We start from the raw sequence: 22259 nt of genomic DNA, 5'->3' as shown, positions 1-22259 counted from the left end.
CCAAAGCCTCTTGAATTGATGCTGGTGGTTGCTGAGCTGGCTGGCTGCGCATTGCGTTTTGGTGCAGGTCTTTTTTGTTTCCCCATAGCGGCTCTTTTTTTCCCAAAATATTTCTCAGTCAGGCTTTCAGCCTCGAGCACTAAGTGACAGTCAGTCAAATCTAAAACAAGTCCATCATTCAAAAGATGTGCATCCATGGCTAAGTAACTAAACATAATAATATCATGCTACAGTCAAATGAATCCTCTCATTTTAATTAGATGACCACACTGGGTGAAAGTCAGAGCATTTCATCATGTGTTGGTGGAAAGATTTGATCAAAGTCATCGAAGTAGGGGCTGCTTCTTTAACATGGTGGTTATTTCCTTAGTGAGTAAAAGTCATGTAACTGCTCACAATGACTTACAACCTCAGTGCAGCATCACAAAAGAAGTTAAGCCTCTGAATCCAAGCTGGAGCTGGTGATGGTAAATGACTGTTGTGGTTGAGAACAAAAAGCATCCTCTATTGTCTGTTCGTGGACTATTTTTTAAGTCACCTTCAGCCAAAAATGAACCACCAGATGCTCACTTTAGTCAGGTGCTCTGTATTGATAACCGAAAACCTCCCGCTGTTTTTTTCGCACCGTCTCACAATGCAATTGAAGTTTTAGCTGTATGACAAACAGAATCATCTTCATTGATTCAGAAGAGCTTATCATGCTGCTGTCACATTAATATCTCTGTGATGTGCTGAATGCTACCCTGTGGTGGTGAAATGTGGTTTGTTAATAGTGACACCCGTTCTGGGTTCATAGTCTCAGAGCCAGAGGAGACATGACTACTCTGTCTAAGCAAGGACTGTGCTGTCTGGATTCATCACTGCAGAGGTCATTCGCTTTAAGGAGTTTCTCTCTGCACAGTCGCAATGGCCTAATTTTTCACTTCAAAGTTTACTAAATGGCTTTTACTTTGAAAACAATGTGACATAGACTTAGATTTTTTTGCACGGCCTTCGTCAAAGGCGAAAATAACAAAAGATTTTCAACATTAATGACAAATGACTACTACTCATACAGGTTAATTTAGACTCCTCTTGACTCCAGCACCTCTTGACCCCACACTGTAATGTACATGGTAACTCTTTGCATATTAATATATCTATATGTGAGGTTGTAAAATTTGGTCGAAGTCTAACAATGATTATTGCTTAACCTTAACCAATTGAAATTGGTGCCTAAACTTAACTAAAATGGCAGGTGAAAATGACAGTAGGAAAAAAAAATGTTACAATAAGACCAAAGTAAAAGTACAGTGTAACACAAACTGGGTTTTACGGATGAAGGTTCTGTGATTTATTTTACCACCACCTCTCCTACCTCTTCAGATGATGGTAAGAGGCTAATTATCCTGCGTGGCTGGTAAGTCATTTCATAGATACCTAAGAAGAAATTTAGTTTATTTGTCAGGTGTTAAAAATGTTAACATATAAATCCACGGCTTTCAAAAACATAAAATGGTAACTTTATTCTAGCAACTGAGTTCACTTAAGCTAATTTTAGCCTCTACTAGCCATTTTAGCCGAGCTAACACTTTACATTTTGTTTGTTTAATCTGCACAAAAGCCAAACTATCACTATTCCCTGTCTTTTTCTGTTAAAATACCATTTTAGAAAGTGTGATTTTACCAATAACATATGTAAGTAGCATTGTATGGTTTTGTATTACACTTACATTTTTGCACAGATTAAACAGATGAGCTATAACATGTTAGCTTCTCAGGTAGTAGATGTTTCACCTCACCAAATTTGAAAAAGAACCCAGTCTGAAGTAATTTGAAGAAAATGGGGAATATTTATTGCTTGCAGGTGGAAGTAAATAGTGGTAGAAAAAATGTCTAGTCAGGTTGAAAGGCAGTGTTGAGCTTTTTTGTGGCCTGTCAGCTCCCATGGGACAACCTCTCACACACAAGACCTCTGCATATAGAGTAAACAAAAACAGAGAAACAAAATGGCCTCTCCTGAGTTCTTCAGGCTATGGCAATATGTGAAGGGATATTACAGCTGTGTACCTTTTTTTTCTCAACAAAGCATATCATACATGATTTTTAATCTTAGTTTGCTATCCTAGAAATAAGTTGTTTTGAAACTACTTTATTCCAACTGGACTTCTTTGATCTTTAAAGCTTCTAAGATTCCCATGACCTGGATGATGGAGAATCTTCATCAACATACTAGTATTAGGATATGTGGATTTATGGTTATTATATAATATTGCTATATACTTATTGAGACCCCTATCAATGCTCGCAAAAGTCAGACTTTACTAAATTTAGCTCTGATTGCCTGACCTCAGTTGTACCTTCTCACAGAACAGGTTTGACAGCTGCAGCAAGTTAATAATATCTCATATTTTTTAAGCTTTCTGGAGCTGGAAAAAAAGTTCCATCAGTTTATCCTTTGAAAGCCACATTAATGAGACCGTAATCTGTGCAGCAGATCCACGGTGCTGTCAGCCACTGTCATCATAATGCCAACTGTCCTCTCCTCTACTCTTTCAGAGTTATATTGTTATTCTTTTGATTAATGAAAGAAATTTTGAGAGAGAACATGAAAGTTGTTAGAGAGTTAGCCAGGGTAGAAAAAAATGGCAACACTGAGGGTATAAATAAGAGCAACAGAAACTGGTAGAGTTAATGAATGTCATAGTTGAATGTGTTGCAGACATATGCATCTACTTTCAGTAAGAAAATGGCATAAATGTCTCATGCATATACAAGTAGCTGCTGCTATTGACAATGGAAAGTATGGTAAGATGAAGTGCAGTCATTTCTGTTTACATGTGTAGGATGTGGTGCAAATGGCCCCAGTTGCACAATAATATATGGCTCCAAACATTTAATTTACATAACAGTATCTGCCATTGCTTTAGCAGAGTTATGGTAATGTAAACCATCTATACACATCTAAGGCTTCCATTTTTAGAATGACAGCATGTGTAGACATCACATCCCTGTGTCAGTGATGCATAAAGTCATCAGTTAATCTGTTCAGGTCAACATACTGTAGATACCCTTTATGTTTTAAGTTACATAGCATCGTGTGCTCAGATAGAGACCCAACACTATGTGGAGTGTGCCGATGTGTTTCACGCAAGGATCGTCAGAGTGTTATGTGGCGGTTGTTTTGATGATGATGATGTTACTGGAGATGCCAGTTCAACTGTAGAATTTATGATGCTTCAGTGCTGCTGACCAATGTAGCTGTGGATTAGCTTCTGAAATACTTTTTCATAAACTTAATTTAAACTTAATCAGTTTTAGTTTTGTCACATTTTACCTCCATTTTACAATATAGGCTGCATACACTCTTGCAGCATCTACTATATGACTTGCATGGTGTTCTACATTATGTTTTGTGCATCCTGTTACACTCTGTAGTAGGCTTTGCCTTTACTGCCCATAATTTTAAATCAAACACTTTTGTAATATTTGTGTTTTTCTGTGTGTACTAAAATAACAATTTTCTTCTAACTTTGGAGGCTGGCTTGAACTGGAGGTGAATATTGCCATATGTTGTTGTTATTGCAGACCTGCGATAAGATAATATTGAAATGACTCCCTGTTTCTTTCCATGTATTTTTGCTTTTCTGTGTGCTACTCAGTGCACCATTTAAAGGAATGTGATGAGGTATTATTGGACCCCCACCTACACCTCAGAAGTTTAATAATTCCACTCCAAACACATAAGATCAGCTTGATTAAACACTGAATTATATTTACTGATTTTCATGTATAATAAACTTTTTTAGAGTTATTCGGTTGTTCAAAAGAATAAAAAAAGGGATAGGTGTCATTTATGTTTTAGTGTGTTCAGTCAGATGGTCGATAGTCAGACCTTTTTAAACATTTACCTGCATTTAACTGGACACTGAATTGACCTTGACTGCCAAGGTTTGTGACTATTAATTATGCGGAAAACATTTTAAAATCTATTAAAATCATTAAATCTATCCTGTTGGTCTGGGAAATAAACATGCAGGATCACTGGAATTTGTTTCTGATTCAGGAATGAAATGCAATATAGTTCTGTCATAATCCCAAAAGGCAACCAGCCTGTGACTGGAAGAGCAATAAAAGCATCTATATCTATTAGGACATAGCAAATTGATGGTCTGCAGCAGCATCACAAAAACATTAGGAATTCTTGCTTTACACTCAGCTCCTGGTTTGATCATTCCCTTCCTGAGATTCCATCAAACATGCAGTTATAAAAAGGAAATCTGCTGCATTTTTCTCCCAGAGAGCCTGCCCTGATGTTTATTAGGTCGTAAAACAACAGAGGTTTTGCATCTCATTCAAAACAGGCTTCGGAAGGCTGTACAGAAAATGCTTGGGTGGTTGCTGGTTATATGCTTATATACCATCAATAACCTAAAGTGTGCCACCCTACCCTATCTTAATTCTGCCTTTTTTTTTCTCCTCTCAGCTTTACTGCCAAAATAAGCCTGTGAGCATCTCTCTCTGTCATGTTTTGCTTGTCAAATATCAGATCTCCAAGTCCCTCCGGCAGTTGAACCGTCGTCTGTAATAGCTACGTGGCAATAAATGTGACTGTGGGTGCTTCTGTTGGTGGCCCAAACCCCTTCAGTCCAGAGATGTTGATGTGTTCATAAGGTAGAAGGGCATTAGGGGTAATTATATTTGGAACAATGTACTAACAGAATTATGGCTTTATTTAAGTCCCCTTTTTATTTACAACATATATCCTGTGTCCTTTCTGCCTTAATCACCTTTTTGCTGGTTAAAAATGAACATCTGAGCCTGCACTATCTTTTTCTGCTGTCCTTTCTTTTTTATTTGTTTCCAACAAGCTGGCTGATAAGGAGCCAAGCAGTTCAGCATCAACAAGGAGGGAAATGGAGGGTGGTCTTCCTTAAATCATCATGTGTCCTTGTCTTTATACTCAGCCTATCTGGTCGCTATTAGCAAACAAAGCTGCAACCTTACCTCCATAAGGCAATAAATTTGACAATGACATTGTTTTTCACTTCAACGCTGCATTATAATAGAGGAACTCTACAATAGTTTTTACATAAACATACACAGAAGTAATTTTTTTGTCTCCTAAGCATCTCAGAATGAGAGGTCACTGGTAGAACATATTGTACTTATGTGTATGACTGGAAAACCAAGTCACAAACCTTGCATCAGTATGGGTTCAACTTCCACACTCCTTAATAGCCGCTTTCGGACAGACCGTTCTAAGAAAGTAGTTATCAGAACTACCCTCCTCGAATTTCATTCTGATAACTGTCCTTCTGTTTCAGTCTGCATTCGCACATGAGTCGGGACCTGATAGGGACTGATGCGTCGCGCGCAGTCTGCTTCAGTGACGTGTTAGCCGTTAGCCGTTTAGCGCTACATTCAAACACAAAACAAAATGGCAAAAGTAAGGAGAGTAGAAAAAACACCACCAAGAAGCTAATATGGAGAGCGGGGAGGCCATCGTGTTTATGGTCTGCATGATGGTGATATTAATCATGGACAATCACATCAGGCGTCTAATATGAGGCTGGAAGAGCTCACAGAGAGAGTCAGGAGACAATACTTTTTTATTTCATGAAGGAAGAAAGGAGAGCAGAGCGCTGCAGACAAATGAGACCAGTGTAAGTTTAACTTATTAAACACCCGCCGGTTGTGTCTGTGTCATATGAGGAGACATTTCAGCCGTGATAGCATGACATGGGGCGTAGCTACCGACCACCACACACCTCCGTTAGATTAGTTCTATAGAACTATGAAAAGACCCGACCTCGGAGAAGGAGCTAAATAGTTATAGGAACTAAGGGAGATGGTCCCGAGTTCCTGTATGTCCGAACACGGGAGAAAACGGCCCCGCGGATTAAAAGGTTATTAGAACTGCCAAAGGTTCCTACAGTCCGAAAGCGGCTATTGCCAACTAGAAATGGTTCTGAAACCCTACAACATCACCCAAAATAACGATGAGAAAACATAAAAAGGCAAATTAAAAATAAATGGTCTTGGTACAGTTTGACCGCTAACAGCTTCTCAATTCATCTATCATAAAGCACAATTTTTTTTAAACTGTTGCAAAAAATACCATCTATGCTCTGCTTTATCCTTAATCTCTACAGTGCTGTTTAGTAAACCACCTTGGGCAAGGATAGAATATGTCCTTTAGAATTTACATATGTGTTGTATAACATTTTTGTTTATCCACATAGATAACATGTGGTCTCCTCACCTAGCCAATGGCCATTGCTTTCACAGTAATCACAGAAACTCATACATTGCACATGCTTATATATAACAAAGCTTTGTCTGAGAGATATTCTCTGTTGGGGCAAATTGCTTTGGCCTTTTTTCCCCTGTTCATTGTGTAAAAGAAAACTATGATAATAAACCAGTAGGTTTTTAGCAGATCCTGACAACAGTATAAGCATATGAAAAAGAACGTACAACCTCTCTCAGGTTTAGCATGTCAGGACATAATAAGATCTTAAGAAACTGAAATGTTGACATAAAGGCACAGTTAAAGGAGGGGATGGGGGAGATGTGGCGGGAAAAGCAGAATTTGAAGAAATCAATCATCATCATCATCATCAACTTTATTATATAGCCTTTTAACACAGCCGTAGCTGAAACAAAGTGCTGTACAACACAAAATAAAACAAGGCTTAAAACACAAGAACAATGTAAAAACAACAATAAACAACAACAATATTAAAATAATAAAAACAATAAAACAATACTAGAAACAAAGTCTCATGCTGGGTTAAAAGCCAGGGAATAAAAATGGGTCTTAAGGCGGGTTTTAAAAATGGGCAGTGAAGGGGCCTGTCTAATGTGAAACGGGAGGTCGTTCCACAGTTTCGGACCGGCAGTGGAAAAGGCTCTGTCTCCTCTGAGCTTCCGCTTGGCCCTCGGTACCTCCAGGAGCAGCTGATCAGCTGACCTGAGGCATCGGGCAGGAGCATACGGATGGAGCAGCTCAGAGAGGTAAGGCGGGGCGAGTCCATTTAAAGATTTAAAAACAAATAAAAGAATCTTAAAATGGACTCTAAAATGCACAGGCAGCCAGTGGAGGGAGGCTAAAATGGGAGTGATGTGCTCCCTCTTACGTGTTCCAGTTATGCAATGCAAAACAGGGGCTCCTTAGAGGTGGAGGACCCCTCCCATAATCCCCTTAAGGAGACAGAAGTGTCTTGGAGGACAATAGAGGTTTTACTGGCTCCATCTTCTGTAAAACTAAAAACAGTTGCTCTCAGAGTTGAGTGAATCAAGGTACAAAAGAGGGGACAGTTACTGGGTAATGATCTAATGTTCATTAATGGGAAAAACCTGCAACAAAATGTACGAACCACTGGACTAAAATTGAATTACTAGAAAGTGAGCAAAGACTCAGCGTTGTTGCCAGAGAACAGTGTTGCTATTTTATATTTGTAGAATAGCCATCTATTTTACATTTTTGGAATTATTCAATTTCAATCCAATTAAATTACATAGTGTCAGTTCATAATAAAAGTAATCTCTTTAAAAGAAGCTCAGAACAGTAGTTAAGCAGTGTGAGATTAAAGTGCTCTGTTGGGAAAATATTGAACGATAAATTCTGCAAGACATAGTAGAGGTTGGTTATTAATTCTATTCTGGATTAAATGAAGCCATTGAAGAAAAGCTAAATTTGGAATAAAAATGATCTCTTTTGCTTGTTTTTATCAGAACCTCATTAAAACATGTGCCTTATCTTATACAAGTGTGTGCTTTTTGAGCCAGCAAGTCTGTATTGTGAGATTAGAGGAGTCAAGGTTGTCTACAAAAACCTTTGTGTTTTGGTGGTTTTTCAAGTTAGCTTCAAATTGAGATCTGCTTTTTCAAAGTTTCACCTTTTCACCCACCCCCCAGCGTTTGTCCTTTGAATGCAGTACAAGAAATATTATAAATGAGTTTGAATCAGCATATATTTCATAATGAGCACAGTTTCACCGACTAACACCATTAAGGGCAAGGTCTTGGGGAGTTGAGTTGCTCACCTCTCATTTGTCAGGAAAAACATTTGAATTTTTTAATGTAAATTTCATGATATACTGTAGATAAGGCCGAAATGACCTGTCAGGTTTTGCAAGGTCCAGGATCAGGTTGCATCGTATATTGAAAATTTGCAATATCAACATGCAATTAATTTGTCAATATTACAAAAAGATTTGACTCGAAAAAAAGACAAGAAGGACATTTATGAGAGCCGCATTCCACGTCGAGGAAGCTCTGCCTTCTGCATGCTCTGAAGAAGCACAATGTAGCATTAAGTCATACACTTGAGATTTGCACCATATATGGAAGTATTTGTTTGAATATCGCAAGCTACATTGCCATTACGACATTCATCCTTTCCTAACGTTGTACGGCCCTGTTCTGGATGATTGAAATAGATTATTACAACAACAGATGGCATTTTCAACACGCAAGATACCCATGTTCATAAATTTGGTCAAACTGCCAATGTCAAAACCATGTGTTTCAGGAGTTTACAGCTCAAAACACATGTGCAGCACCTGGACTGCATAATGACCCCTTCTACCTTTAGCTTACCTTTCTCTTACAATGAGGTCATAACATTATTGCTTTTTACCTGTTGCCTGCTGTCTGAGGCAGATGGCCTGCACTGTTGCAATCCTCCACCTTTCACTCTTTGGCCATGTGTTTGTGAGATGAGGCTGCTTACAGAAGGACCAGATGAATAAGTGATGGGGTCTTGGACTTCTCAGGTCAATGATGGATGGTATTCTCTTTAGAGCAGTTTAACGCTAACGGTAGGGACACTTGGTCTTTAAAGTCTCGTTTCCACTATGCAGTCCGGTACGGGTCGCTTTGGTACGGGTCGGTTCGGAACGGTACGGTACGGGTCGCTTTGGGGTCAGCTTGCGTTCCCACTGTACAAGGGGGGCCTTCAGGGGTGGGCGGAGTGCGTGCCGAAGCGTAAATAGCAAATAACAAATAACAAATAACATCCATAATTTCAAACCAACTCCAAGCTTCTTCAGCTTAATGCGACACTGGCTCGCGGTCCGGTTGAAACCACTCTCTGCCATTTTTGCGGCAATCAGCTGGAAAACTTTTTCGTTTCGCACAGCACCATCGAGCTCCTGCTGCACAGCCTCCTCACCAACAACGGAGAGCAGAGCCTGGAACCGGTCCTGTGTGCTAGGCACCCCAAGCAGAAGGGTTACGAAAATGGTAAAGGTACGGATCAGAACGCTTTCGTGGTAATGAAAACACTGAAATAAGCGAACCGTTCCGACCCGACCCGTACCGGACTGCATAGTGGAAACACGCCATAAGAGTAATGTTACATCACAGGATTGTTGTGGTTCCTGGAACGATAGTGCTGTCTTAATGTCATGCTTTTACCAGACAATGGATCGAAGAACCAATGACAAGTATGAGACTGTTGTTCTTTTCAGATCCAAAATGGCTGCTGGAAATTCTACCACATTTGCAAAATGCAGTTTGGCCAAGTTTTCAAATGTAACGTCCACTTGATTCATTTCACTTTGATGCTTTGGCTCTAATTTCTTCTGTAAGGACCAGTGCCAAGTGAAGAGCTGTTGTGGCCTTTAAATATGAAGTATTTCTTTGTAACAAGATTTATTTCAGCAGGGTAATTAAAATTAAACTCCCTGCTTTCACCATGCAAACTGTGCCAAGATGGCTTATTTTAGATTACCAGGCGTGGAGATGACCTTAAACCCACTTAATGGAGCATTAACACATTGTTAATCTCATTTTGAATCTAGGTATATAATCTTATTTTGAGTTTGCACAGTGTGCAGAAAATAAGATGCTGTGCCTTGCTGTAGCAATCAAACTCAAGCAATATCCCACAATAATTCAAAACGTTGTCAATCACTTTTTCCTCTACCGATGTAAGATGTGTCATTAGAATAGAAGAGTACACTTTTTTTTTGCAAAGACGCAGATGGAGAAGCTAGAACAGAAACTGGAAAGCAAACAAAATGGTAGCCACACACACAGTGCCATACACATAAACGCATACTTTCCAGTATTTGGAGCAAAATGAGAAACACACACACAAACACTTACAAAGATCTTTTGTTTTCCTTTGCCACAAGAACAACAAAGCACTGCAACATCTTCATAGGCCCACAGCTGAGGCAAAACTAAGCCATAAAGAGGTCTGTAGTTATAATAACACTAAATTCCCTTTTTGACAAGTGATCATTTTCAGCGTCAAACTGTTCAATCACTGATGGAACATCACTAGTTTAAATCAATGATGACATACACTCATAATGTAAAATACTGTCAAATATGTATTAATATGTTGTGTCTTGTTGATTTGGCCGTTTGGGTGTTGTCCAATCTGTGACTTATTTTTCTTACAAAATGAAGAACAAAAAAGAAGAGAGTTATAGGAAGCAAAGTTATTAAAGACAAGAGGAAGAAAAGGAATGACACAGAGTGGAGGCAGAGCAGCTGGTGGGGGTTGGTAATCTTCTATAGGTAGAACGTGAATGGACTGGGTGTGAAACATCCCTTTCTCCTGAGTGGAACGCCTGGGGAATGGAAATAAGGCCATCTTCATGGCCTTCCTTATTGTTCCGAAGGTGATCACATTGAAGTGTTGCTCTAGAGGCAGTAAACAAACTGGTGGAAGGTCAGAGAGCCAGAAATACGCATGTTGCCTTAAACACTTGGGTGTTTTCTGGAGGTGTTGTTCTAACAACAAACGCATGCATTAGAAGAGTCATTATTGTAATGTTCAACGGGTTATTCCAAGTGACTCAAGATAAATGCGCAGTGCTTGGCCTAGCCTCAATATTTGCCTTGAAACCTGTGATGACTGCAGTACAAGACATATGTCATGTTTCTCTGCACCTTTTCTAGTATCATAAATTAAATGGAGCCGCTAAATGCAAGCTTCACTCTGCCACTGTCCTTGGGGCAAAATGGATGTATAAAGTCTTGGTATATGCCCGTGTACCTGCACATACAGGGAAGTGCATAGATAGGTTTGTGTATTCAGTGTGCAGTGATACAGCCTGCATGTGTGATTTTAATAACCAAGAGAGTGAATTTTTTTTCTCTGAGTTTTCCATTTCCTGTTCCTTATTGTCTTCCTGTTGACTTCAGGTGAAAAGGTCAGAGTGCTTACCGTTTCCCGTCATAAATGTCAGAATGACTGTAACACCTTATGACAAAGTGACAGGAACTCTTGGGCAAAGGACGCGTAGGTGTGTCAACTGAGAGCGTCAGACACACAAAGGTGGACTGGCTCGCTATGCTTGTAGATCGGCATAGCTGATGGATGTGGTGGCTGTTGATTACTGTGTATTTCCAAATGGAATGAGGGAGTTTTGAGCCACCTGTGTGGCAGATGTTTGGCGGAAATTAAGGAAGTAACTCGATGTTAATTACATCATAGATTCAGTCAGTCTCTGTAGTATCGCTTAGACTGGCAGATGGAAAGAAATACGCAGTGTTTGCTAGTCAAGATCAAACATTACATATGCTCACAGAGGAATCCTGTTATGATCTATAAACAAGATACAAGCAATTTCATTAAATATACAGCACTCTTTTCAGTTGGCTATGGCTATTGAATTACAAAAGTTATTTACAAAACAATATCATACATGTAAATGCTGTCCTGAAAGCGAACTGGGGATTTCTGATTTGACATGCCGTAAAGATTACTATCCCCACCAAACAGCTGACAGCCGAACCCTGTGCGAGTAATGAAATATTAAGTTTCTCTGGGATGGGATAGCCAACATTTAATCAGTTGACAATCTCAGGACAAATTTGTGTCGTCTGAGCTGTGTCCATTTCATGGATGACAGAGCATCCTTCTGGCTAAAGACTTACAGGTCACCAGTTTAATCCCCAAATTGCTGTCTCTCTAAAGCCATTTATCTACTTGCTCAGTCACTGTATGGTTAGCTGCTCTAGCTGCTCTCAAAAAAATGTGACGTTATTGGCAGTATGATAAGCAGTATGATGTTTTAGTCAAAGGTCTGAGAAAATGTAAAAAAGTGGCACAACTGCTCCTTTTTCACAATTTTGCTGCTTTTAAGCCAGAACCAATGAACCAAGATGCCTCGCAAAGAACAAAAACATCGGAGATTTTCCTTTGCCAGTAATTTCTACTGGCAAAGGAAAATCTCCGATAAAATCTCCGATATCAAATCAAAAGTAACACAAAAAGGCACTCTTTTTCATACATGTGAGAGCCCTTCCAGTATTTTCCTTTTCTTCTTGAGAAAAAATTATGGTAGACGTGTACCAGAGCAGAAGTAGGCAGTGCAGAGGGCAGCTGAGATGAAAAATGGGAAGCTTTTAATTGAGATGTAAAGCAAAAGGTCACTGTGGCCGGTTAAGACTTAATTTCCTGGATTCAGTTATATAATGAGACAGACAGGCGATGATGCCCTTTCTTCCTTCACCAACTCGTTCTGAAGAGTGTTCTTGAATTGGACTCGTTTTAGACATTAAGAGCTGAACTGCATGGCCACTCTGAGGTTTATGTAACCTCAGAGTGCATAAACCTCTGAAGTGGAAGAGGAAAGGAGAGAGGAAGAAACATGTGAGTAACTAGAACAAAGAGAGCTGAAATAAGCACATTGCATAAATGTAGTGTTTTCCAATTCACCATACAATGCCTTCATTTGAATAAACTGGCCTCTAAATGAGTGCTATGATAAAAAAGAGGGGACGTGAATCATTATGAACCAGCTGATGATATGAGGACGTATTCGTGACTGAACCTATCCACAGAGATGAATGCAGATGGCTCTATACTGTACACCAAACCATGTGATATATGAAAGGAGGCTTTATGATTGATTCAAACCATCCCATACTTTGTTATGGAGTCTTAGCAGAAAAAAAATGGTTCCAAATGCTGCGTATGTTGCGTGTGACATACTGATGTTGTTGTGAGCATCTCTGGACATGAGTGGGTGAAGCAAACACAGAGGGTACAGCAGGACCTCCGAGGCAGAATATCAAGCAGACTGCTCACTCAGTCACTAGAATGAGACATGTTCAGGTGGGCGAATCCGTCTGTCCAACGTGATATGCCGACTTTCGCTCATTACTGGAAAAGCCTTCGCCTGACCACCTTGATATTAAGATATTAAGTTTCTGTTTGTTTGTTTTTTACTCTTTTTGTTTGCTTTTATTGATATTGAACTTTTTTCTACATTTTCCAGTCTTATCTTTTTTTTTTTCTAAAACAGCAGTTTAAAAAAGGCTACAATACTTTATACAGAGCACTAATGACTGTAAGATGTAAATAGTCAAGGAAATTACTGTACTTGGCTGCTGGCTTCTTAATGCTCCATTATGTCAACCTGTACTCGCTCCCAACTCATCACATACCATCTGCACTGGTTTTGAACATGTAGGATACCCTCAAAGCATCACTTTTGGATGTGCAGGGTTTCTTGAGTTGATCTCCTGAAAGTCACAGGATGCATCCCCATGGCAATGGAAAATGTTGTTGAAGCTTTTCACAATAAAATGTATTGTCATGGTGTATTTGAACACAGAACCATGATATTTTCAGACCTTACCCAAGTAGTGATAAAACAGCAGTTTCATGGTTCGCCTGAACAAATGTCATATGCTTAAGAGTTTGGTGTTAATACCTCACCTTTATACTGACCTCTATGTCGCTGTAGAGTAGTTCCGCATGCATTAGACAGTGATAGGAAAGGCGTACATTGTTCATTGAAAACTGATACAAATGGATCTTGACCAAGCATCAGTATGTGGCAAACTGACAATGAGAAAGTTTTGAATATGCTGGGAGTCTACAAGGGTAAAGAGGTTGAATGGAGTTTTGTAGGATTTGTAAAAAAAAAAAAAAATGAAGCAGCCAGTTGCTGAGAGCACTGAGAGGGAAACAAAGCAGTATTGTCTTGTGCCATGAAATAATGGGCTGAAAGTTGCTAGACACATTTTACATGCAAGGATTGGCTATGACACCCCAAAACAATTAACCAACAACCTTTACTGAGCCACTGTTTGATGATTCTCAGTGCTACTGTCACATTAATTTACTTTATTAAATGTGCTTATATACTGTACATATGAACTTTTCCTGCCCCTGACTATGTGCTTGAAAAATAATTTATCATTATTTTCCCCTGTGTTGTAAATATCAACATTATAGCAGGATTACTTCTGGTTAAAAAAAATGTGAAAGGAATGTCACTTTGATTCTTAAAGGGGATTGAATACATTGCCAAACAAAACTTCAATGCTAACTTGTAAGGATATCTTGCAGACATATCCACTGATAAACTATAACTCCTCTGACACATGACAAGTTGTTTTATGATCATCTTTTGTGCTAGCTCCTAGTAATCATTCATCTGCAGATGCCCAATACTTGCCTCTTATGATGTACAACGTGCAAACGTGCTCCCAACTACAGAGCTAACAGGCTGTTTATGTCTCTCTGTGGCTAATCCTCCAAATCCCTCTATGTCTGGTGCTAACATTCCTCTGCAAGCATCAGTTGCCTGTTTGCTTCTCATTTACTCCCCAACAAACAAACAATTTAGGGAACAACAGCTTACAACTGGGCGTTTTGGTTTTATATGTTTCATGATATGATTTTTACAAATATGATTTACTTATATTTGTGTGCAAATGTGCACTGGAACTGCTTTTCTGTTTTTTGCTGTACCAACTGTGCTGAGAGTATGGAGAACATATCACACAAGTTTAATGTTGTGGCTTTGGATCTCGGATATGTTTTCTTTTGTATTTTGCTTTTTGTGTCACGACAAATTACCCTTGTTATTCGTTTCACTGAGAATGTAAATGCCTCAGAGGACTCAGCCATTTTGCACTGCTGCGTCCAGCTATCCGTGCTCAAAGCTTTACGTTTTGTCTGTCTTCCAGCTCACCCCTGATTCCCATTAGGATCTTCTCTTCCCTGTTGGAGACCTTCTCCACCCCCCACATCCAGCAGCCATGGCAGAGGACGCAGATATGCGCAATGAGCTGTCAGACATGCAGCAACGTGCTGACCAGCTGGCCGATGAGGTGAGAACAACACACCACTGTTCGACTTATGACTGAAAGCACAAATGTATGTATCACTCACAGAGTCTGACTCGAATGCATTAATATGTATGTGTGTGCATGTGACTGAGCCCATATCTGCATACTGTTGCACCCTGAGTGTGTGTTTGCGTGCACTTTGTAGATCAGTGCACATAGGACAAATGGCACACTCCTGAGTTCTGTACAAAGCTGACTGTTTCTGTTTAGGAATTCGTCTGTGTGCTTGTGACTGTGTAAAAGTGTGTTTCATCAGTGGTTAAACAGAGAGACAAAGTCTCTGTTATGGCCCAGAGCAGATCAGTCCAGACCCCTCTAGCTTCATGTATGACTCACAGTGGCACAGCTGAACAGAATATTAAACACACACTCACACACATGCATGAACATAGGGCATGCACAAAATGGCGGTGCTGGGATAACAGTTTCTGCAGCACTGACTTACACAAGCCTTTCAATCGGCACAGTGATGTCAGCAGCTCAGATAGAAAAACGAGTGGATACATTTTGCTGTTAGTTCTGATTGTTCGCCTTTGGATTAAAAACAAAAATTGGAAACTGGTAAGAAAAAAATAAGGACAGAATGCAAAAAAGAGGAAAAGGAAGTGAAAAAAAATTACTTGCTGCTTCAAGAATGGCTGGTCCATGCAAGATCTGATTGCTTACTGAAGCCCTAGTCTTCAACCAGTCCCAATGAGCAGCTCGCAGATCAAAGCAAAGCTCTGTCACTGTAAGAAGAACAAAATATCACAGTCCCTGTTTCTTTATTCTGGAGCCTTCTTGGAGAGGTTGGGACTTGCAGTTATATTTCTATTTCTGCACAGGCTAATACTAGACTTTGTGAGAGAGGGGGATCAAAGCCTGCTTTTATTACAAAAGTGTAGCTATTTTTATCAGCGGAGCTGCAGCATTCTTTAATAAATCACTTATGAGTTACTAGATCCACACCAGCTTGTAAGCTGTTTAGTTTTGGACCCAAACACTGTGCGGCAGAAAATCACTGGTTTGACTGATAGTATGAAACTCCTCAGAAAAAAGTCACTGTTACATCTGATCATTTTCAGTCACCAGGTCAGATGTACTCAGTTCTGAGAATGCAGTAAGTTGATCTCTGAGTTTATATTGATTTAAGGGCAGTTAACGCTCAATATTGATCATTTTTGTGTTTAGCTGATTGTTCAATTTGACTCCACTTTGTTTTGAGGCACATTCACTTATACTCAAAATAATGAGCTGATGTAGGCTTGTGTTTCAGCTTTTATTTTGCAGTTTGAAGAAAATGTCTTCCTTTCATAATGACTGAGATTGTTTGAAGCTCTCTTGCAATCTCAAATGGACACTTACTGTATTCTTTATTTCCCACACAGTCACTGGAGAGCACTCGTCGTATGCTGCAGTTGGTGGAGGAGGTAAGACAAACCCCAAATACTGCCCGTCATTATTTCTAAAAGTTTAATTAACATCTCATCATGGTAGTGATGACATTTGGGACAAAATAAGGGAAAAACATTGTGATATCGAAAGTCTATCAAGTCTGAGATACATATAAAACATGAAAGAGCATTTTATCTTGACGGAGAAGATGGGACTGAACCTCCATAGACAAGATCCTTAACATTTTACGAATTACAGTAAATTTTTAGTGTGGATATGACAAAGCCGGCTTTGTTGAGGTAGTATTAACATAATGCCGTCATTGTGCTTATTTTCCAGCAAGAAACACCATGCTATTTGCAAGAGCTTAAGCAAACCAGAGGAAGAGAATAGTCCTTTTTACACTATGTAGATACATGTTTGAACCACAGTAAGTCTGGAAGAAGCTGTTGGACATGCAGTTCTATCTCTATGCAACAAAGCATGTTTCAGCCCGGCTGCATAAAGAGAGACTGTTGTGATTTATTGTCTCACACAGATATGCACACAGAAGTCAGTGACTGACTCAGCTGATGGAAAATAACTTCCTTTGAGTCAGAACACAAAAAGGAACACATAAAAGAATTATCGGACATTGTGGGAAATATCCTGTATTGATAAAAGCTAATTAGAGGACTGATGCCACTCAAATGTTTGTGCTTTAAATAGAAATCTAAAACAACAAAAGATTTTTCTTCACAAGAGTTGAAGCACATTTTAAAGTTTATTCCTAACATTTCAGTTGTTTTTTTCTGCAGGGAAGGGGAATTAGTTGTTGTTATTACAAACTCTTTCTCAACCGGGCCCATTTTTCTGTATTTTCTGTACTCCCTGGCTTCAATTGTTTAGCCAAGCTTATACTACCCACTGTTTTATGGCTACAGCTTCATATACAGCTATATGATGAAAAGACAGGGGAGTTGTACATTTTTTCATAGATAATTTTTGGTTTTAAAACCATGTCAGTACACCTTTACGAATACTTGCAAAGGACTTCTTGATTGCCAGGCAGACACCAAGCTTACTGGTCAGTCGATGGGGTGTTAAACATCTTTCTGGTAAATGAAATTACTCATTTGATCTAAATCCAAGATTTTGCTTTAATATAGACAGCATTCTTCTGATGTAAGTGTTCAGATCCATTAGTACTGTCAGGCAAGACAGAGTAAATCATGAGTCAACCGAGCATGAAAAGTACATTAAAGGAAATGACCAGACTTCAGATGCACGTTCACACACACACACACACACACAAGCAGTCACGGTAGATTTTTATTCGCTCTCGTAACACTTATGTTGACAAGTGAGACTGTGATAAGCTGAAAGTGAGCATTGCAACAAGCAGACAGATGGACGAAAAGACAGTAAAAGAGTGGACGAGGGAAAGAGGAGCTCTGAGCAGTTGAGGATGAGGGTGGCTGACAAATACCCAGTGCATCTCTCAAGGTCATATTGATCATCTGTCGACATATCTCACAGCAGAACTCCACCCTGCAACTATACTGCAGGCAGGGGGAAGGAGACGGGGGAGGAGCGAGTGGGGAAAATTAACAGCTCCTTCCGGGTGAATGATGGTCAGAGCTATGCAGTATAGGGAGAATGACAGAGGGAGGCTGATACAGAGTAGATACAAATCATATTAAACAATTCTCACAGTCTACAAACGCCATCAGCCTGCTGGAGAAATCATTAAGTGAGAAAATGGAGGAAATGAGCAAGACACATCAGTTTTATACTAATATGAAGCTGGAATTCCCTTCCTGGTAGAAATACTGTCAGTGGCATTCATTACATTATTAATTAACAAAGTTAATGTGTGTACAATATTTAATATAATCTTATCAGACTTAGGAAGATGATGTGTCACCAAAACAGTTGCTCCAGCAACAATATCAAATACGGATGGTAATAATTATTAATTAATAGAAATTAGTTTATTATTAATAAAACTTAATTCCCTCCCAACTAACATACACACACACTTTATCTACAGTTAAAGGTTTTTAGCTTTAGTTTTTAGCAATCTTTTAGCTAGATAAAGATAGCTTTATCTAGGTCATTCTACAGTTTGCTCACGTCCGCTGCTAAGCTAACCAGTTAGCTTGCTCCTTTTACAAGTCTATTTAATTCTGGATACTTAATAAATGTATTCTGTCAAATAGATACAAATAATAAAGAACAAATTTTAAAAAATCACTTTATGTGACTACTTATTTCAGATCAAAAAAATAATAATGATAATAAGCTGACTTTTACATTCTGGTTATTCAGTTTCAGTTTGAAGAAGTTGCTTTGCTAAGTTTAGCTTTGTTTCATCACAAAGGTGTTTGAAAAGCAAGGATAATTTGAAATAATATAGACCATTTGAAATATTTATCACTTGTACAAACCCAATAAGTACACAGAGAACACTTCCTCTGCAAAGTTAATGTTCTATCTAGCAGTATTTAGAAACGTGTTGCAGTTCTCTTATGAAACCCATAGGACATGAAATCTTGCCAAGTGGCTTTTGTGCAATGTTACTGACAAACAGATGGACAGGAAAATTTTAAAAAAGAAAGAAAAAAAATTATTGTCAAAGTGCAGACAAAAATAAACCTAAATCCTGAACAAGTGATCTTTTATCAAAGAAAACACTCAACTTAATATCAATTGAAATAGAGAAAAGCTTTCCAGCCCATCTGTACCACCAGCTTCAAAAGAAGTTGTGTTGAACCATCCCCAGTCCTTTGTGGGATCATAGCTGATTATCAGTGAGTTTCCCCAGGGATGTATCTCAACTATTTTTGGATTTCTTTTGGAGGCTTACACAGTCACAGATATATTCATACACCGGTATACTTATTTCTCTCTCTTGCCTCTCAAACATCAATGTGATTTTCCTTACAAACTGCTGATAATGCAGGGTGCTGGAAAGTGTGTGGTACAGTATATTTGTGCAGCCTTGCAGGCAAGAGTATGTGGCTGTTTATACCACACTAATCTTCTTTTGCCTTTTCGGTGGAGCCAGGTGCCACATCTTAGTGCAGTTGAGCTGTATTTCTAAGAGGTGGAAAGAGGAAGAAGAGTTAGGCATAAGAAAGCTTCAGCATGTCATAATAATCTGATGGAGTCTGCAAAAAGGTCCAATTCACTTTTTTTGAAAATATATGTCATTTATGCTAAGAAGTCCAATGATTGTGTTCTCATTGAATTTAGAAGGCTCCCTTGCTGACAGTGTTATTGCAAATCTCCTGGGGGCTATTTCCATGCTTCCTGCTGAAAGTTTAATGTCCAAATGACCTTTGCACCATCTAATCGATACCAACATGCTGAAGATTGCAGTGTAAAATGTTCTAATTTGTTCCTGCAGGACTACAGCGACGTTCAATTAGCTTTAGAGAAAACAGGCTTTGCTATGTGTGTCGCTCAGAGTTACAAATAGATTCAAATGGAACAAATTTTTAATTCTGTATCTAATTTAATTTGAGGCAAATATTTTTTGGGGGGGAATTCATTTATTTTCTTCAAAAGAATTAGCCAAGAACACTAATTTGGTTTGCTTTGTAGATTTAATAAAAAAAAATAACTGAAAAATCTGATTTACATAAATATTTATCCTTTGTTGGGGCCCTTGAGATTTAGCTCTGGTGCACTCCTACCTCTGTCAGTGATCCTTGAAATGCCTCTACAACTGATGTGAGTTTGCTTGTGTCTGACAGCACTGGACGTAATCAAAAAGACTCTCAATCCATGATGTATCCCAGAATGAAAACATACCATGAGTACTAAAGAATTGTCTGTAAGATTGTGACACAGGATCATGCTTTCATGGTCAGCTCTGGTGTTTTTTTTTATCACCTGATTTATTTTGTTTAGCTAGTTGTGTTATTTTTTTATGTGACTCCTGTGTCACAGCCCTTAAATCACTCATAATGACAGTGAAAAAGTTCTGTTTTCTGCCCCACTGAAGTAAACATTGAGGCATTGTTTAGTTTTATATGCAGAGGAACTGAGTGAATTTGTGAGCAGATGATGTTAAGAACGAGGATAAAGATAGAAACCAATTTCTATCATGTTTTTATTTCTGAGACATGGCTGCTACTTCAGCAAAGAGAACTGTGTGAATGAAGAGTTAGATCCTGGCATGGTGGGACTGAGATGTTGTTGATTCATTCTAAACATATTTCACCCCAAATTTAAGCAAATAGTACAGTGAGGGTAAAGTTATCTGGGGTTATCTCGAGAAAAACCATTGAGGAGCAGCATCATAACTTATGCATGTCACCGTCAGAATCAAAGCTGCTCCATTCCCCAGTTGCCAGCTAATTTTTGCCTGCATCCAGAGTTTTCAAGCACCTTTAAGGTTTGTGATGGGCTCCATTGCGGGCTTCATCAATTTTTGTATTTGCTGTCTAGTTCTACCTGAAAAAGAGGGAAGTGTTGCAGTGTAGCAGTTAAAGCTCAATATTTTTAAAAATCCTACCTCTGTCCGATTCAGGATGAATTTAAAAGGAGTAGATTCCAATTTTTCGGAAGTGAAAAAATATCAGATTTCATGTAACCTGTACTATTCAAATTGTAAAATATCAGACTTTGATCAATTATGAGAGAAAAATTAGATTTTGGTCACGTTGGCTGGCAGTGTATGTTCTGGTATAAATCTGGGGAAGCATTTCTACAGCATTTAAAGTGCTTGGTAGGCAGTAGTATTCATTATTCTAAAATGAAAACGCTTGGAACTACAAACAGAAATCTAAATCTATTGATACTAACTGAGGTACCAGAGATGAGAGTTCTTAGTCAAATGTGCAAACAACAATTTTATGGCCAATTAGAATGAATGTTTTTTTTAGTGGAAACATCTCTAAGAATTTCTGGTGTTTATGGTAGAATGGCCTAACAAACTAAATTATTCACTTACAGGTGCATGACAGCCTGTTGCTAAAAGGCACTTAAACAACTCTCAAATCTGAAAACAAAAAATCCCCATATCTGTTGTGGAAAAACTGGACTATTTTGTCACAACACTCTCTGCGGAAAACGAGTCACTGATTATCAGCACACCATTACCATCCCCAGCATCACCCTTTGAGAATGTTTTTTTTCATTATTATTTTGTGACGGACTTAGACACTAGTTAGGATGCAGGGGAGATGGATGGAGAGAAATATAGTGCAGTACAGAACAAAACTGTGGGACTGTGGGGAAGGTTTACATTTCAAAAAGAAAACAACCCTTAAAATGATGCTCCCGAGCATGTTTGAGCTGATCTTTTTCACTGAGAAATATGGGAAAGGCCTTGGAGAAAAATAAGTGCCAAGCTTAAGGAATCAGAAAGGTGAAAACAAAAACTGATAATGAAAGCTCATATTTCTCAGGTGCCACATTATTGACTTTTATTTCTCCACCCCCTATCCCCTACCCACATCTTTTCCTCCTATCTGTCTCCGGGGTATAGAGCAAAGATGCTGGCATCAGGACTCTGGTTATGTTGGACGAGCAAGGAGGTAAGTCCACAAGAGGAGTGATGGCGAGTTTAGTCACAACATGTTGGTGTAATACCTGAGCTATTTACATTGAACAAAATTGGCATAAAAAGTATTAGTAGTAGTAGTAGTAGTAGTAGTAGTAGCAGCAGAACCACAAGTGACAATATTATTTGTAGATCGCAATAATGCTGTTAAATGTATGGTATCAAAACACTTGTGAGTTCTTTAATTGTTTCATATGCAAATGCTTGTTTTCATTTAAATGCATTTCCAAACTAATTA

At 38.8% G+C, this 22259-nt stretch overlaps 1 protein-coding gene across 2 annotated transcripts in view; it reads left to right on the top strand.

Annotated features, from left to right (window-relative positions):
* Positions 1-22259, top strand: part of snap25a (synaptosome associated protein 25a) — a 40882-nt gene that overhangs the window by 2175 nt on the left and 16448 nt on the right. For both annotated transcript variants that reach the window (XM_075459891.1, XM_075459890.1), the window contains exons 2-4: positions 14932-15075; positions 16461-16502; positions 21947-21995. In XM_075459891.1, coding sequence (XP_075316006.1) covers positions 15004-15075; positions 16461-16502; positions 21947-21995 — 163 coding nt within the window. In that variant the 5' untranslated portion in view covers positions 14932-15003. The remainder of the gene's footprint in view (positions 1-14931; positions 15076-16460; positions 16503-21946; positions 21996-22259) is intronic.

This window comes from Odontesthes bonariensis, chromosome 24 (assembly GCF_027942865.1).
Source record: "Odontesthes bonariensis isolate fOdoBon6 chromosome 24, fOdoBon6.hap1, whole genome shotgun sequence".
NCBI classification, from domain to species: domain Eukaryota; kingdom Metazoa; phylum Chordata; class Actinopteri; order Atheriniformes; family Atherinopsidae; genus Odontesthes; species Odontesthes bonariensis.
This window is presented reverse-complemented; position numbering and strand designations above follow the sequence as displayed.